Source organism: Cynara cardunculus, assembly GCF_001531365.2.
Source record: "Cynara cardunculus var. scolymus isolate 2C chromosome LG 15, CcrdV1, whole genome shotgun sequence".
In the NCBI taxonomy this organism is placed as follows: Eukaryota; Viridiplantae; Streptophyta; class Magnoliopsida; order Asterales; family Asteraceae; genus Cynara; species Cynara cardunculus.
Window position 1 is genome coordinate 13,954,294 of NC_037542.1, and position 16,763 is coordinate 13,971,056.

Consider the following 16,763-nt stretch of genomic DNA (forward strand, 5'->3'; position numbering starts at 1 on the left):
AGTTAATGAATTTAATTAAAATCTAATTTATAACCGCGCAAATTGCATGAAAAAGTAACGTACTTTAATTTGATTCATATTTTAAATAACGTACTTTTAAAACTTCCATTTTGGTATCTAAGATGTAAAGTTTTAAACATTTAAGCATTCGGGTTACCGATTGAAGACATTTTAAATTTAAAAAAAAGACTAATTTTAGATTAAAAAAATTTATGTCTCTAACTACGTCGGCAAAAAATACTGAGTTAGATACCACATCACTTGTTTGCCACATTAGCATGATAGCCCGTTAATGCTTCAACCGGTTACCCACGTATTTAAATTTTTAAAACATTACATTTTAAATACAAAAATAGAAGTTTTAAAAGTACGTAACTTAAAATATGAATCAAATTAAAATACGTTATTTTTCTATGCAATTTTGACACTTATAACCATATATATGTAAAACCAGTTTTGGCGCTCAAATTTACCGAACTCATAAGGACTTACAGCTAGCACCCTTGTGGTTTGTCAGAATTCCAGCTAGAACCCAAATGTTTTCAGAGTAACATGAACCCCCCCTTCAAGGTATTGACATTTATAAATTGCACCCTCTTTTTTATAAACTATTACTTATGAGCCCTTGAACCTGTTTTTGTGCAACGGCTAACACTGGGTATTCAGTAATCGGCAACCTCGAAAAAGACAACATTATGGTCCATCCCATCAACTCGCTCGAACCCATAATCAAAGGTTATAAAGACTAGTTCGTTACCATTAGACCAATCCGTAAATTACAAGAATCAAAGAAAAGCATGAAAGTAGCCGAAAACCCACAAAATCACTGCAAAAAGAGTGTGTACAGCAACCCTGATACCTGAAGGGGTTTTCCAGCACTGAATTAGAAAAGAACTGTTTTTAGACGCACTACAATGTGGCATTGTTGTACATCAGAGCAAAAATTCAGGTACCTTGGCATCAATATTCAGATGGGGAGATCACATCATCGATCTTCAAGATCATTTTTACGACTTGTGTGGCAAGCAACATCTGCTGTTGCTTCCCGATCAAGGTTTCAAATACATTTTGTTCACGCATGTCGTTTGTGCCAATGTCATTGCAGTCTATACCACAGCAAGGATTGTTGTCCTACATAGCGTATCGAATATGTTATACAGCCACACAATAATGTCTGAAAAATGCACATAATTGATGCTGAATGCCATAAAACCAAACAAGTTAGCGTAGGGTCTCAACCACAAGAATCAAAGGTGAGTGCAAGTAGGCAATAAGATAGGTTACGTAACAAGTAACCGGGAAATATAACAGGTAGGATAACGATTCATTGTGTGTGCACAATGCAATGGTGTGCAAGTAGACAACGTAATCAGGAAAAACATTAGAAACTAATGAATATAGCAAATTAAACATGAAGGTACAACCAAAAGCCATAGTCACCTTAATTTGTTGCGATTTCACTGCAGAGAGTGTTTCGATGGGTTGCAGACCACTGTTTTCCGCTAGAGCCATGGGGACGGAATCCAAAGCATCTGCGAAAGCCCTGATAGCATACTATAGACAAATAGAAGAACATTCTTATTTTAGTGAATGTTTACCGAAGTGAAAACAACTAGAGATCAGTGCATTTGATGTTGTGCAAATTGCATTACAATGCAAAATACTTTGATCTAATTTCTATATAATGCTATGTACTTTCGAATCTCATATGTGATAACTCAAACATCTAGACCAAAGTGCGTACATTTTCATGCAATCTCTGATACCTAAATGTTTGAGATGTCACATCTAAGGTACCAAAATGAAAGGTTCTGAAAGTACATTACACGAAATAGAAATCAGACCAAAATACGTTGCATTTTTATGCAATTTGCCCTTTGATATTTTCAGATGACAGGATTTCATTTTCTATGATGAGATCGCAATCAACACAAATGAAGCAAAGTTAAAACCAACAATAATGAACGTTGTTTGAATCTTGATACTTGAAATATAAAATAATGTAACAATGTGGACATTGTTTTAAGACGATGTTCTCGACGGTACCTGCTCAACTCCTGGATATTTATCTGCAGCTGCTTCGATTGCAATTGAACATGAAATTTCTGCCGCACCACCACCATATACAATGGAATTATTGCGAATGAGGTTTCTTGCAACACATAATGCATCATGGATGCTGCGCTTGGTCTCCTCTATCATCATCTTGTTACCTGATTCATCAAAAATTGCAGAGATCTCAATGTGATCCGAAATACAGATTTTCATATTTAACATGTCTTTCTATTTTGTATATGAGGGATTTCCAGTGGGTGTTGGGTGTGAAATTATAAGTTTTGCATGCAATTCAGATTTATGCAGTTGTAAGTAAACCTGACCCAGCATCTTCTTAAGGGGGGAGATAGAATAAAAAGAATGTAACAGTAAATACCCCAAAAGATAGCAAATTTTACCTTGTATTGTGCTTAAAAGCCATCCAATACAAGAATTTCAAATGATGACCAAGTTAAAAAAATGATGGACCATGTCCTAAAGTCATGACCATTGGATCAAATTTAGTGGTTTGGTTAACCCAATATATATCATGTGATTTGTGTCACAAAAGAGGGTAGACACCACCCTCACTGCACCTGTCCCATGATCATCATGGGGAGGAAAACTAATGCATGCATCCCATTGGCAGAGGAGTGGTGCCCAGGCTTGAACCCGGGACCTCACTCACATTGGATTACACCCACACCTCCACGGCTCCACCGCTGGGACAGATCACATAAAAACACCCAGAGTGGTGAATGACTTGAGAAAATCAATTAAATATAAAGAAGCTACATGCAAATAGATCCAATATACTAAATATGATCAACTACCAGAAACATCACATATATGAACTTACCCCCGCGAATAAATATGGTTACAGCCCTTGAGTTTGCACAATGCTCGATATAAAGCATCCTGTCTTTTGTTGTACCAAATGCTTTTTCTCTAACCAGACCAGCCTGTCATAAAGGAGAGAGAATTATGTAACTTCACAACATGCAAACTGATGCAGAACAAAGAAAAAACATGAAATCACATTTTACAGAAATAAAATAATATGTTAAAATTGGAAGCATACAACAAACAAGTTAAATAAAGTGTGAGACATTAAACAATTTATCTAACATGAAACATGTCCTGTCAAGAAGGATGCAAAGTTGATAATCGAAGTAAGACACCAGGTGAAATTATGAGTAGACGAGTTATGCTTACGGCATAAGTTAAGAGCTTTCATATTTCAAGGACAGGTGTCTGTTTAATATTCTATATTCAATATCTGTTAAGTGTCATTACCCAGAGAAAAGCTGGACACACTGATTGCATGTGTTGGTAAAAAACAAGCAGCGATGGTTCAGAAGAGCACAACATCTTGTCACCTCATATTCATTAAGTGACATTAACAGATTTCAGATCAATAGAGCATCATGAAGCAACAACTCATTGCAATTAATCCATGGTAAATAATTAAAGTTCGAGACTTAGGATGGAAAATTATTTCCCTGCACTCACACCTAACCAACACAACACGGTATAATTGCAAACTGTGTCTTACCACAGCAGGTGCAATTTTCACATGTGCTTGTGCATATGATCAAAAAGAATAAACAGGGAGAACATGGATGAGAGTTACCTTGCCTAGCTTTTCAGGTGTCAACTCCTGGAACCTGGGAACAATTCTACCACCTATGCAATACAAAAGTATAGATAGCATGCACCAAGCCATTCAGAAACCACGGCAACATAATGAAATAAACAAGTAGACAACAGAAGGTCTTTAAATAGCTAATTAGTTTGCACGAACCAGTAGCTATTGCTATAAGCTCCAGTTCTACACCACCAACCCATCTCACAGCAGGCAAGTTTCTGTGCATTAATAAGTGATTTGCTTCATCATCAAAGCCCCACTGGCAAATAACTAATGTGGCACCAACATCCTGCATTGAGTAGAGGCTAAAGTTTTAGTGCATGAACTTCTAACAACCAAATCATAGAACTTCCAACCAACTCAGCGCAATGAATGTCAACCACAACATAACCCGAAAAAGAACCATACATTCCATGACAGTGCTTGATATTTATAATGCTGCATTACCTTGCATTTCTGAACCATGTCATCAAAATACTTCTGCTCTTGCAGACGTAAAGTTTGGAACTTCTCAACTGTATCAATGTCAACCTTATGCTTGGTCTTTGGCTTTGGAGGCTCAAACGGGCAAGTCAAGATGGCAATTTTGGCATCTTCTATTTGCTTTGGCATCTGTGGATGACTCATATCTTTGTCAACAAGAATTCCATGAATAAGCTCTGTATCCTCCAGTCTCCCACCTACTTTCCCCTCCACCTTAATGAGGTCTAAGTTAACATCCTTCCTCTCTAAGTCAGCCACAGCCATGACTGCCTTTACAGCAATCTCAGCCAAACTGCGCTTGCATCGTTTCACACTGACAGGTAGAGTTAAATCAGATAAATTAAGCACAAGTACAAATAAACAATATGAACTTCTGAAAACATCACACTGTCAGGAAACAACATACATTAGTTATCAAAAGCTTTCTAACTTCCACTAAAGAGATCGCTACAGTATGCTCTCACTGATGTGAAACAAAGAAAAGGTCACCGACTTATCCCTAACATAATCATCTCAAATATGTTAGATCCCAACTGCTATATTGCAGATTTTACTAACTGGATTTAAATAATCACTAAAGAATTCTCCTTATATGCTGGAATGCAGCAGATGAAGACTTGATCAAAGAACCACAAACTTACTGGACAATCAAAGTGCATTGCTAAATTGAAACTTAAACAATCATGGGAAGCAGTTCAGATAAATGGACAATTGACGATCAAAACAAACTACAAAGCTACTAGTCCTAGAAAGCACGCATTCCATTAACCATGAAATATAATGATTTTAGAACAAGTAACCCAGTTGGAGGAACTCACATCTTAGATGATAAGGTAGTCATACACGTTTGAACCAATTGTTCTGTATCTGTGGCACTGAACACAAATTTATGTGCTATTTGTTCCAAATGAGCAACAGCAATCCTCGAAGATATTTCAAAGCCTTCTGCAACACGAATGGGATGAATACCACGTTCTAATAGCCGCTCAGCCTGTTCTAAAAGCGCACCAGCCATAACAACAACTCCAGTTGTCCCATCGCCAATCTCATAATCTTGACTCCGTGATAGCTCAACCATCAGTTTTCCAATTTGATTGTCAACATCCATCTGCTCCAAGATTGTTGCCCCATCATTGGCTAGATAAAAAGAAGTTTACCATGAGAGAAAGGCTAGTGAACGCTGGAACAATAATTTATTCTGATTCTGCAGATAATATCCCTTACGTGAAAATTACAACTGAAACATATATATAGAAAGAGACGGTGATAGATTAAGGAAAAGAACAAAAAACATCGAAACATGCATATATGCATAAAGAGTTGCATATGTATACACACACACGTATATTATATATAAGATTATATATGTAGATACATACTTATAGTAATGTCGCCATCGGGGCTCTGGAGCATCTTATCCATGCCTTTAGGACCAAGTGACGTGCGGAGGATGCGAGCAACGGCTACGCCGGCGGAAATATTGGCCTTCTGAGCATCTAAACCCCTTAACCTGCTCTTACTTTCTTGTTCCCTTAATATGATGAACGGCCGGCCATATTCATCAAATGCTAACGCCATTTTTATCAATATCTAACACTGTCGCTCTCAGATCGACATATGAAATGGAAATCACAGTGAGATCGGTCAGTAGTGAAGTGAAGAATAAAAGTAGTTTTTGCCCTAAAAAACCCTCGCTTCAGGGTTTGTGAATTGTGATCATCCTCCCGCTTGTTCTTTTGAGTTTTCACCCGGTTTCCATTCGGGTCGGGTACAGTGGTTAGCCGCACTTGGTTTTTTTTATTTAATGATTTTGATTATTGGTAATGTTGCTTTAGGGGTGTTCGCAGTCTGGTTTGGATGATTTAACCCCTCAGACCATAAACCAAATCATAATGACGGTTTATAAAATTTTCAAACCAAGCGGTTTAACGTCAAGTGTCCAGACCGGTCAAAACAAACCACAAAAAAACGGTTTGGTCTAACCGGTTTAGGTGGTTTGGACATTTAATTGACTTTAAATATTAAACTTTAAAAAACATATATAATTTAGAATTTAGATTAAATACCCATTTAACAAAACAAAATATTCAAACAAATAAATGTAATAATTAAGTAGTTCTTGAGTCCAAAATCCAAACAATCCAAAGTTCAAACAAATAAATACATAATACATATTAGAAAACAAACAAATTAACAAAGTTACAACTCCACTGTGAGTATTGAGTAACAAAATCCACGACTTCACAACCTTCAATTATTGAGTTTTGAGTTCTTGACCAAACAAAATAGAAGTCAAATCTTAGTTGGTAGAATCACTCGGTTGATGTCTTGATGATGTTCGCCGAAATTAAACCATGGATCAGGAAAAATCGATAGATTGATAGAGTTCTTGAGGGATTTCAAAATTTGGAGACCGTCAATGTCAAATGTATCGATATGTTTACTAGTTTAGGGATTTTTAGGCGCCAATTCATTTGAATTTGATTATCTTATATGTTAGCCTTTATGTGGGGCTTAAGGATATATTTGGGTCATAGTCAATATATTTACCGGCGGATTTCCGACGGATAATAATTTTAAAAGATTAATTAAATTTCCGCCGGTAAATAATTTTGATTAAATTTAAATACAAGTCTAATATAATTAATCAAAAAATCCGTCGGAAGTCAATAGAAGTTGACTTTTTTGATGTCTCACGGAAATCCGCCAGTATATTTCCGGCGAATTTTGTCCACTAGAAATTGCGCCGGAAATACTCATTATTCTACACTAGTAGTGTAGTGATTGTTGTAACAAACAGTTTATTCATTGATCGACATGAAATGCTTAGCAGGTACATCACTCTTTATAAGCTAATCTTATTATCCCTCCAGAGGTGTAAATCCCACATACCTTATCAAAAGAGGCTACGTCAAATCCGATTAAGACCCTATCCATCCATAACACCTTACATCATGGAAGTGACCACCACATGCTTAAAAGAAAAACAAGGTTGCAGTAACCACATTCATGACTGCAACAACACTCGATATCTTAAAGGTTGATGCATCGCCGGCTGCTCCTGGTCCTTCGCCAGGAGCACCAGCTAACCCGTCTGTGCCTGTTGGAGCTCCTGCGGTAGCTCCGCCACCCTCACCGCCAGCTCCAGCACCATCACCGCCAGCTCCGGCACCACCGGGGGATTCGGATGAGGCCAGAGTATCGGACGCTGCAAATGCCATCCCGACAATGGCAAAGAAGACGAGGGTAAGAATGGTGAATTGACGAACAACCATTTTATTCGTTATATTCGTTTAGCGGGAAGACGCTGATCAATCAAACAATAAATGGGAAGTGGGTGTGGATGTGGATGTGGATGTGATGTTGAGCGGAACACAGCAAAGACTTGATATAAAGCATGAGGAGGAAAGGGATGAATCGTTAAGCATTAAGTTCGGTTGTCTTACGGTTTACATAGACTTTCAATTAGAACCCAACAAATGTCAATAAAATGGACATAAATTGGAAAATAGGAACTATTTGTTGTTGATAATTTTCCGGTAAACAGAGATCGATATATAAATTGGATTTTGATTTTTGACGGATTTTGAGATCTGTTTAGACCAAACCAGACCATACGGTTAAAAAAAACTCAAATCAAACAGGAACACTACACCACTCAAACCGACAAAAACAATTCAGTTTGATTTGATTCGACCCATTTGAATGGCCCAACGAAGATTTTGAAGACCCCATCATTACGTATATTGATAGTAGTGTTTTTTCATCCTTGAAATTTTTCTAGCATTAGCTTTTCTTAGTTTTCATCTTGATCATTAAATGTATAGCTGCTCGTATAGCTCAACTCGAAAGTTTTAATAGAGTTTTCGAACCGAGACAAACATTGGTGTTGTGAAGGTCGACTCGTTGAGTTAAACGAGTTTATATGTTCAAGATCGATTGAGCACGGATATCTCTGCTTGAATCATTGACACACCTCTCTTCATTAGATCACACGCTAAGTTTTACATTACATTTACTTGAATCCACACGATTTCAAACTTAAATAATTCCATGTTATGAAATTTTCCAAGATTTTAAAAAAGCTTTAAGATACTAAATAAGAAGATTCGCTTTCCACTTATTAAGGCGTTTTTATTAACATACATAAATGTGTGTTTTAGGGAATTTTTAAATTTGAATATTAAATACGTACCAGTTACTTTGAAATATATATGATAACGGATATGTTGGATACATCAACAACAGATTCATATTTACATCCTTCAAAAAGAAGTGTTGTAAATAAGAGTGTATTTGGAAAAGCTTTAACTTGACGTACTTCCATATTATGTTGCAAATCGAATCAAAATGCAACGTTATTTGTCCCGTTTCCTCTTTCAAGAAGCATACTTTCAAAATCCAAAATATCGATGCACAAAAACATCTCAAACGAAAAAGTTGTAACGATTTTTCTTTCAAAACAGATTTTCTGTTCATCAACATATTTGAAAATGTTCATCAAAATACCAATTGCCACCACACGACCTCTAGCGGATTGAAGTACAAGTAAACCTTGAGGGATTTAGGCCTTTACGGCTCCTTCTCATAGGTCATCAGTTCGAGTCGCTTCAAGGGCACCAGGGACTTTTTCCTGACTGTTATCCAGGTCCCCATTGAATAAGTCGAGGTGCACGCAAGCTGACTCAGACATCCACAGTTAACACAAAAGCAGAATAAAGATACATAGTTACCAACTGGGTACACAAAAGTATAACATTTCCCATTAATCATTATGTAAACAGCTACAAGCTAGTAAAGAAAAAGCTCCCTAACCATTTGAAAGTAATCTATGTCTATGAGGGCAAACTAGTCATTTCAGCCCTGAGAACAATGCTGAATTCATCTTTTTTTTCTTTTGGTTTCTTGAAAGAAAACGAACATAACATCTAGTGTACACTTAAGAAAGCTAACCTGCAAAAATGTACATGAAGACCAACCCAAGAAGAAGAGATCCGCAAACCAAACCGATGATGTGGATGACTGTGTTTTGGCTTTCGGATACGAGCCATTGTATCAATACATTCCCTTAAATACAGGATTTGTTCGGCATATACTTGCCCCATATTCTTCGTACTCGGCTTTCGTGCGGCAAGCCTGTCCATGACAGCACACACAATTAGGTCCAATTTGTTTCGGTAATAGATAAAACATAATCCTAATATAACATCAGGAGAAAGTTCAAATGAAAACCAACTATTTCATGTATTATTTGTATTATTCATAATGAATATGTACTATTCACAATGAATAACCTGACTAATCATGCATATCATGCATTTTTATCATGAATGTCATGTATTTTCATTATGAATACGGGTGGATAGGGTTAGTGAGTCGTTAATTAGGTCACCAGAGCCGGTTAGACTAAAGGGTGTGCAATTTCTTTACCTTTGCTTATCCAATTTGAAATTGCAACACTAATGTAAGTTTTTCTTATTGCTGATCACAGTGACAAAAGAATACCGTGTAAAATTCCGGTGTTGATGCAAGTACAGAGCCTCCAAACCATACAGCATAACTCTGAATAGGATGGCTGACTACGTTTACTTCGACTGGGTGTGCCTGAAATCACAATTAACAACAGCTTTTTCGTCATTAACATTCACATAATAGACATAAACACAGGTAATTGTTGGTTAAGGATGCATACTTTTACTTCCCTATTAGATCTTGCATAAGAAGCACGAACACGAGCATTCACAATTTTCTTTACGTCACGTTGCAACCTTCGTTGGAAATCTTTAAACATGGTCGATCCTCCAGATAACACTATATTCTGGAATAATGTAATGAATATCTTTAAAATGGAATAGCCGTGTCAACATTACAAACTGAAGCCTTCAAATTCGGATAGTAATTGCTACCTTATAGAGGGCCCTTCTTGTGTCAATGGGTGCCGACTGAATACATTTGTCTATTAGAGCAGGCAAAGGAGTCTTATAGTCGCTATTGTATATCTCCGGATTGAAGAAAATCTGTATGATAGATTATGTATTAGATTATATATCGTGAGATATGATAAAATCATGTAATCAACTCGTTAAAATCCATCATGATGAAGCTAGAAGACTACACTTTCAGATAATGTTCAGCTCCCTTAAATTATAGACAAGCTTAAGTTCCCAAGCTGCATAACTGTATAAGGAATCCTCATCATTTGCCATTAAAATTGCAAGAATTTCCATGGTGGAATATCCCATATTAATTGGAACTTCTTCTCTTTTGGAAAATAGTTAAGCTGAGATTACGTATTTACCCACTGTCATTGGGACAAAACGTGGATGATATTGATCCTGGTCTACAATAACCCCCTCTTTGACATCATTCGAGCATATACTACTAGGCTTTTAACTAGTAACCAAACATTTACCGAGTTATGCATTGAATCAAACATTGCGAGTTTTATGTGCCAGAGGTCTAGTTATGCATAAAATTAAAAGAACCACATAGAATCGGAAGAGACAGCATCTGTGGCTATATGAGTGCGAAGGCAGTTACAAAAAGTGATAGGGTACCGACCTCAGGTCCAAGAAACCGTTCATAGCCAATATCACATGAGAATGGTGCCCCGGTCTTTGGTTTAATACCTTTCCATTGTTTAATGTACTTGGATGGTTCGTTGTCATGCTTATTGAACTCCTGGACAATTACAGAACAAAGGAAATCTGGTCAAACCAGCTGGCAGAAACGAATATAACAATAATCATGTAAATAACAGATAAAGTGAACTCCATATGGTTGGTATTGATTTCTTCATTTGCATACTACGTAATATGATTACCTTGACAATGTCAGAAGATGTGTAACAATAAGTTTCCTTAACTTTTCGAGCTACTTCAAATGAATCTTCAGGTGAAATCTGCTCTCCTCTTTCCTGCAAAATATAATATCACAATGTGGTTAGTTCTCGAGTAGCAAATATGTTAGCGGAATTACAAAGAAAGTAGGGGGAACTCATTTATCACAAAATTATAGCATGGCGGCAATTTTAATATTCTGGACAGAAACTACTATTCATGAAATAACAAGTAGTTGAGGTCATGTTCTTACACTCCTTGTCACTATGGTGAGTTTCCTATGTGTTTCGTGAAGATCAGGTCACGGAAAAAGATTGTAGAGGAGATGGAACTCAACCTCAACAAGGTAGTTCCCATTCTAGTTTCTGAGGTTCAAGATAAGGAGAAACCAGGGCTTGGAATCTTCTACCAACTTCAATTGGATGATTCATCTGCAAACATGGACAACGCCCCTCTGACGCCAATAACTCGTGCCACCTTGATTCAAATGTCAATCCTCAACCTCACACCCATCCATTGCTACCATAATCATCAGAGCATCACAATGGTGAGGATTCAAATTCTCAATAATCTTATGTCACCTCTTGAAGCACCGAACACTCAAACCAACAATTCAAAATTCAAATTCTGGCGTCTCCCTTACCAGTCAACCCAAGCATTCACAAAAATGGTGGTGGACATCAACCCAAAGTTGTTAAAGGCTCAAGGCGCACTTAGGCGTAAAAGGGTTCCCGGGCCTAGGCCCGAGGAGCAGACATGAGGCGCCCACCTCAAGAATGCAAGGAGAGTTTCTAGGGATTACGACTATAAATGGCACACAACTCAAATATGCAGCAAGTAAAAGCCTCCAATGCAGCAACCAACAACACTTCGATAGAGGCAGAAGGAAGAAGGATTAACGAGTGAGATGTGAAGGAGAAGTTGTAAGGTCCGGGTATTCATAGAAAATAAGGCTTTTTTTGAAGTTCTAAGGATCGAGTATTTAATATTAAGGTTTGACTTATGTCATCTATTTAGTAACTCTTTTTTTAAGAAATCAGGACATGAGAAGATGAGAAAACTTATTCAATATTAGGGTTTGACTAGGTATCTAATAAATCTTTATGAGGCGCGCCTAGGCCCACAAGGCGCCTCAACGAAAGCACAGGGACTTAATGAGCCTCGTGAATATGCCGAGCCTTGACTTTAAGAAAGCCCAAGACCTTGAGCCTTATGAGCCTCAGAGCCTAGGTGCGCTTTTAACAACTATGCATCAACTATCTTTCATCCTTCACCATGCTCAAACCAAATGTCATTTCAAATCCAGTTAACCAAATCCATTCTCCTCCCATCCTTACCCCAACATCTCAACCCCAACCAATTGAACCTTCTAACCAAACACCTCCTATTAGGCATCTTAACCTTTTTGACAATGACAATATTTATCATGAGGAATGTGATCCCTTCGAACTGGTTTTTTTGGAAACAAAAGAAAAGAAGCGTAAGTATAGTGCAAAGGAAAAGATGAAGGAGAGCACCAACCAAAAAAAAATAAAAAAAAGGCAAAGGTACTATTTCTTCTGCGGACCAAGCCCACAGCCTTTCCAATTCAGTTATTACAGCTGACTGGCCAGACTCGTAAGATATATAGGACTCATACCACAACCCCTCGTCTTGGGCAAGTCTATAGCGAAACTACTTTCAGGAAAGAAGGCTGAACAGAAGGAGGAATGGTTCACCAATTTATTGAAGGTCTAATTCTAAGCGATAGGTCTGCTCAAGGGATTCCTACATGAGCATATTATCATGGAACACAAGGGGACTCAGCAACAAGAAAGAAGTTCCAATGTACGAGGAGGCCTCAGCAACAAGAAAGAGGTTCCAAGGTACGAGGCAAAAGCTCGATGCACCAAGTTGATTTTGTAATAATCCAGGAAATGCAAGCGCCTCAGGTCAAAAACCAAATTCTTAATTCTAGAGAATGGAGTGATATGCATACCGTATGTTCCGACCACATAGCAAGTAGCGGATATCCTTACAAAAGGATTTTTCAAGCCAACCTTTGATGGAATCATCAAGAAGTTGGGTCTTATAAATACATATGCCTCCAACTCGAGGGAAAGTGTTGGTTTGGATATAATCACAGACTCACAGTTGCAAATTAGTTACCTAACTTTTAGAGATTAGATTTCTCTAGAGATCACTTTCCTATTAATGAGGAAACACATTATTTATTTAAACACAGCCCAGTACGCTTCAAAAGGAAGCAGAAATATTTCACTTTTCTAAATTAAAAAAAATTTACAGTTACTAATAGATTTTGGAACATTTGTGTGGCTTACAGTTTTTGTATAGCTTTTTGATTGGTGTAGATCCTGGCTCAAGTACCACAAAGCAGTTGATCTAGGATCATGTTCCAACGCGCCGATTGTTATATATGCACATACAAATATATAAAAGAACATAACTTTTCACACAAAAGAACTAAGCAGAACATCATTGCCAACAATTTAATATATCCTGAGACAACTAAATGCTCAATCCCAGTTTCAACATCAACTCTCACTTTCAGCATCCATCCCAGATATTCGCATGAAATGAAAAAGAAGTCCAAAATCAACATACTCGCATGAGTTGCTGGATGAAGAGAGTAACGTCTTTTCCTGCAACTGGAATTGATTTAATGCTGCTCCCAATAACATAGCCTTCTGCAACAGGTACAACATGAGTGGCTCCATCTCCAACATCAACTACAACGCCTGTCATTTCACGCTAAACAAAAGTATAGGTTAACATAGAAGGAAAGAACTGGTAATAATTTTACCTTTTACATTTAAAATCTTTCTGAATATTAAATAGTTACTCATCCTAATAATTGGATTTACGGTAAAATCAAAATCACCAAACAGAAAGTTAGAAAATGATTAATTCCAGTGCCTAGCTATGACTGTTAATGAATCACACTGAAAGACAAATTCAGATGCAGAAAAGGACTTTTTAGTGGCGATGCTTAGTTTAACAAATAAAAGCAACATAGAACACCACCAAATTAGGATGTAACAAGTTTGGATCAATTGCCTTTATCCACCACCACATTGAATGTCACAGAAAAAGAGAAATGGAAATGAACCGAAATTCAAATCATTACAGACATACAATACAAGTATTCCATCAAATGGGTTTTACTGTGAGCTCCATAGCATAACATGCACATCATAAAAAACCACAACTAACAAATTTTGTCTTTTAAGTACAAGTGATCGTAGCTTAAGCTTTCATCAGCTCAATAATAAATCTTGGTGCCGCTAGAACGAGCATTACCTCTTTAAGGATATATGACAATGTGCAAATGATCACAGCTGATTTACATCCCCAGCACATGTTATCACTATACCTCCCTCTTGTTCTATTCTAATATCTCTTGCCTTCATTTTTAGAGAAACATCTTATCAGCAGACAATCTTGAGCTGTATATGTTGGAAGCTTTGTTTCAGTTTAGCACATAGAAGTTGCACATCAATAATAAAAGGAATGATAATACTATAAAATCAAGGTCAGGAAAAAAAAAGCTCTTATTACCACAGTAGAACTCCCTATGAACTTTCCCCTTAATCATCATTATTCTAATAAAAAGCATTTATCTATGTCTCGCTTTTGTAGCAAACATCTGCCTTGATAAGTCGAGTATCAATTTAGCATCTGATAGCCGTGAAGATGCATTCACCACGACCACGTAAACACTTAGACACCCGGTATTTTGAACTATCAAGTTACCAATCATGAATCCCTACCCGAGTCATGAACTTAAGTAAATGTTAACCAGACACACTAGACTCCAGATATCATTTTTTTGTTCTTTTTCCCAGCTAGTTTCATATGTTTGGCTAATTCTGAAAGCATTGAGTTCTGGCTAAGAAAAGCATTAGGATTCAGTTTAGAAAAAGCCAAAAGTATCACAATTGATAAGTTTAAACATACTCTAGCTTACAATAGAATTATCAAGAAACAACAAATTTCTATTCAAATACAAACAAAAGAATCCATAAAGCAATCCATCAACCAACCTTAGATGCGTTGCACCCTGCCGCAAGAGCAAGCACTGACTTCACTGCTATATAGAGCCCGGGAACATTGAAAGTCTCGAACATAATCTCACCTGTGTACTCTCTGCTCTCCGGTAAAGTCAGTGGACTCTCGGTCAAACAAAAGTAATGATCCTCTGGATCACACTGCAAATAATTAAAAATACAATGCTGCCAAAAATGTTCCATGGCATCCCAATTTTCCACCTGTCCTTGTTTAATCGGATATTTTAGATTGTGGGTACTTGATTTAGACATGGCTTCTTCCCCTATATAAAGATCAAGATCAGCCATCACCCCAGCGTTGTGCTGTGCTAGCCAGCTGCTGCTTCTCTTAATCAGACGACGGCCACCCTGGTTTATAAATGATTCATTAACAGCAACTACGGTTGGAACCATAAAAGATGGTTCCACGTTACCTGCAAATCCCATTTTAGTATACCTGCAATACCATCATACATTACATTACTTCGAACCATCTAATCAAACCGACGATGAAAATAACGGGTCTTTGAGAAATTTAATGGAACGGGTAGTGCGCAGCATCCATGAGTATTGGGTCGATAAATCTCAACGTGGAATGTCATCAAAAAAAGAGTCTTAAATTGTACAACTAATGCTTAATCAATATCTCTCGTCCAAGAAGAAGTGTGCTAAATGCATTACAAATCTTGGGTCGCTCAATTTTGTTTCTATAAGGTAAAAGTAACCAAATCTTGTTGCGTGATTTCATCTAATGCGCATAGAAGTAAGAAAATCAAAATTACCCGGTGCCGTTGTCGATAACTACTGCAGGACGAGATGTTGAAGGATCCATTATCAGAAACTGAGCAGTAGATAGAAATAAAGATGCTCTGAGAGTGGTGGTGGATCTGCGGGCGAGATCCGAAGTGGGGTTTAACGGAAAAAGTGATCATGGTCGTTGCGTTGGAGAAACCGGTTCTAGATATTCTAACACAGGTTGCAAATGAAAGTGGCTATTCAACAAACAATGGCGGAGATGAATGACAATGTCAGTAGGTTTAGCTCCATCCATTTGATTTCATTGAGAGAATGCGTATAATGCTGTTGAAATCTGTGAATTATGAGATTGTTTCACCAAAAATTCCCCTATCTGCAGATTTCTCAAATTCAGTACTTTATTTCGTAACAAAAGAATCCATTGCCCTTCGTTCCTCTCGTTTCTGTGTGCGTTTAGTGGATCGTTTTTGGGGATGAATAAGTTTTGGAATGTTGGGTTTTCGTCCCTATAGTTTGTCAATTTTAACGAATTTCGTCCTTAGCTTTAACGTTTCTCATTTTCTAACGGATTTTGTCCTCCATCAAACAAATGTTAACCTTTTCAAATATTCTCATTTTTCTATTAAAAAACTATAAGAACATATTTAGAAATAGTATATATATTATAACTAGAATAGTATTGGTACAATGCAGCGAGATGCATTTCGATTTTAAAGCTTTGTTTTATTTTGTCTTCGTTAATATTATAATATGATTTTTATGTGGTACTGAAAAAACGATAATGCTTTTGTTTTTTGAATAAAATATAAAGTTGTAGGTATTATAAAATTTTGAAAAAATATATCTATTTTAGTATCAGATTAAATATTTAAAAGTTCTTTTTTTTGTAATTTCTTTAATTTATATTTTTTTATTATAATTAAATTTAAATTTAATAATATAATATTTTATAAAGAT

General features: G+C 36.9%; 2 protein-coding genes across 3 annotated transcripts; both read right to left on the bottom strand.

Moving 5' to 3' along the window:
• Positions 1-686: 686 nt before the first annotated feature.
• LOC112527947 (T-complex protein 1 subunit epsilon-like) lies at positions 687-5,859 on the bottom strand. 2 transcript variants are annotated; one of them, XM_025138812.1, is made up of 10 exons: positions 5,545-5,859; positions 4,984-5,302; positions 4,130-4,478; positions 3,839-3,971; positions 3,668-3,720; positions 2,894-2,996; positions 2,047-2,213; positions 1,441-1,554; positions 954-1,131; positions 687-859 (listed from the first exon to the last, which is right to left on the bottom strand). In XM_025138812.1, the coding sequence occupies exons 1-9, from the start codon at positions 5,741-5,743 to the stop codon at positions 961-963; spliced, it is 1,608 nt and encodes a 535-aa protein (XP_024994580.1). In that variant the 5' UTR covers positions 5,744-5,859; the 3' UTR covers positions 687-859; positions 954-960. The 2 variants fall into 2 exon arrangements, with proteins under 2 accessions (XP_024994580.1, XP_024994579.1); XM_025138811.1 differs by having other exon boundaries at positions 687-1,131.
• Positions 5,860-8,993: 3,134 nt separating this feature from the next.
• On the bottom strand, positions 8,994-16,247 carry LOC112528317 (actin-related protein 3-like). Its single transcript, XM_025139318.1, has 9 exons — positions 15,833-16,247; positions 15,048-15,507; positions 13,609-13,755; positions 10,989-11,081; positions 10,727-10,846; positions 10,072-10,182; positions 9,858-9,983; positions 9,671-9,769; positions 8,994-9,301 (listed from the first exon to the last, which is right to left on the bottom strand). The coding sequence occupies exons 1-9, from the start codon at positions 15,880-15,882 to the stop codon at positions 9,221-9,223; spliced, it is 1,287 nt and encodes a 428-aa protein (XP_024995086.1). The 5' UTR covers positions 15,883-16,247; the 3' UTR covers positions 8,994-9,220.
• Positions 16,248-16,763: the final 516 nt, after the last annotated feature.

Bases quoted from the DNA above. Each gene is read 5' to 3' on its own strand.
- LOC112528317 (XM_025139318.1), bottom strand. From the start codon at position 15,882: ATGGATCCTTCAACATCTCGTCCTGCAGTAGTTATCGACAACGGCACC. The intron at 10,847-10,988 runs GTAATCATATTA...GTAATTGTCCAG, and splicing joins CATCTTCTGACATTGTCAAG to GAGTTCAATAAGCATGACAA. The intron at 9,302-9,670 runs GTATTCTTTTGT...TGTCATGGACAG, and splicing joins CAACACCGGAATTTTACACG to GCTTGCCGCACGAAAGCCGA.
- LOC112527947 (XM_025138812.1), bottom strand. From the start codon at position 5,743: ATGGCGTTAGCATTTGATGAATATGGCCGGCCGTTCATCATATTAAGG. The intron at 3,972-4,129 runs GTAATGCAGCAT...TACTCAATGCAG, and splicing joins ACATGGTTCAGAAATGCAAG to GATGTTGGTGCCACATTAGT. The intron at 3,721-3,838 runs GTTCGTGCAAAC...TGTATTGCATAG, and splicing joins GCTTATAGCAATAGCTACTG to GTGGTAGAATTGTTCCCAGG.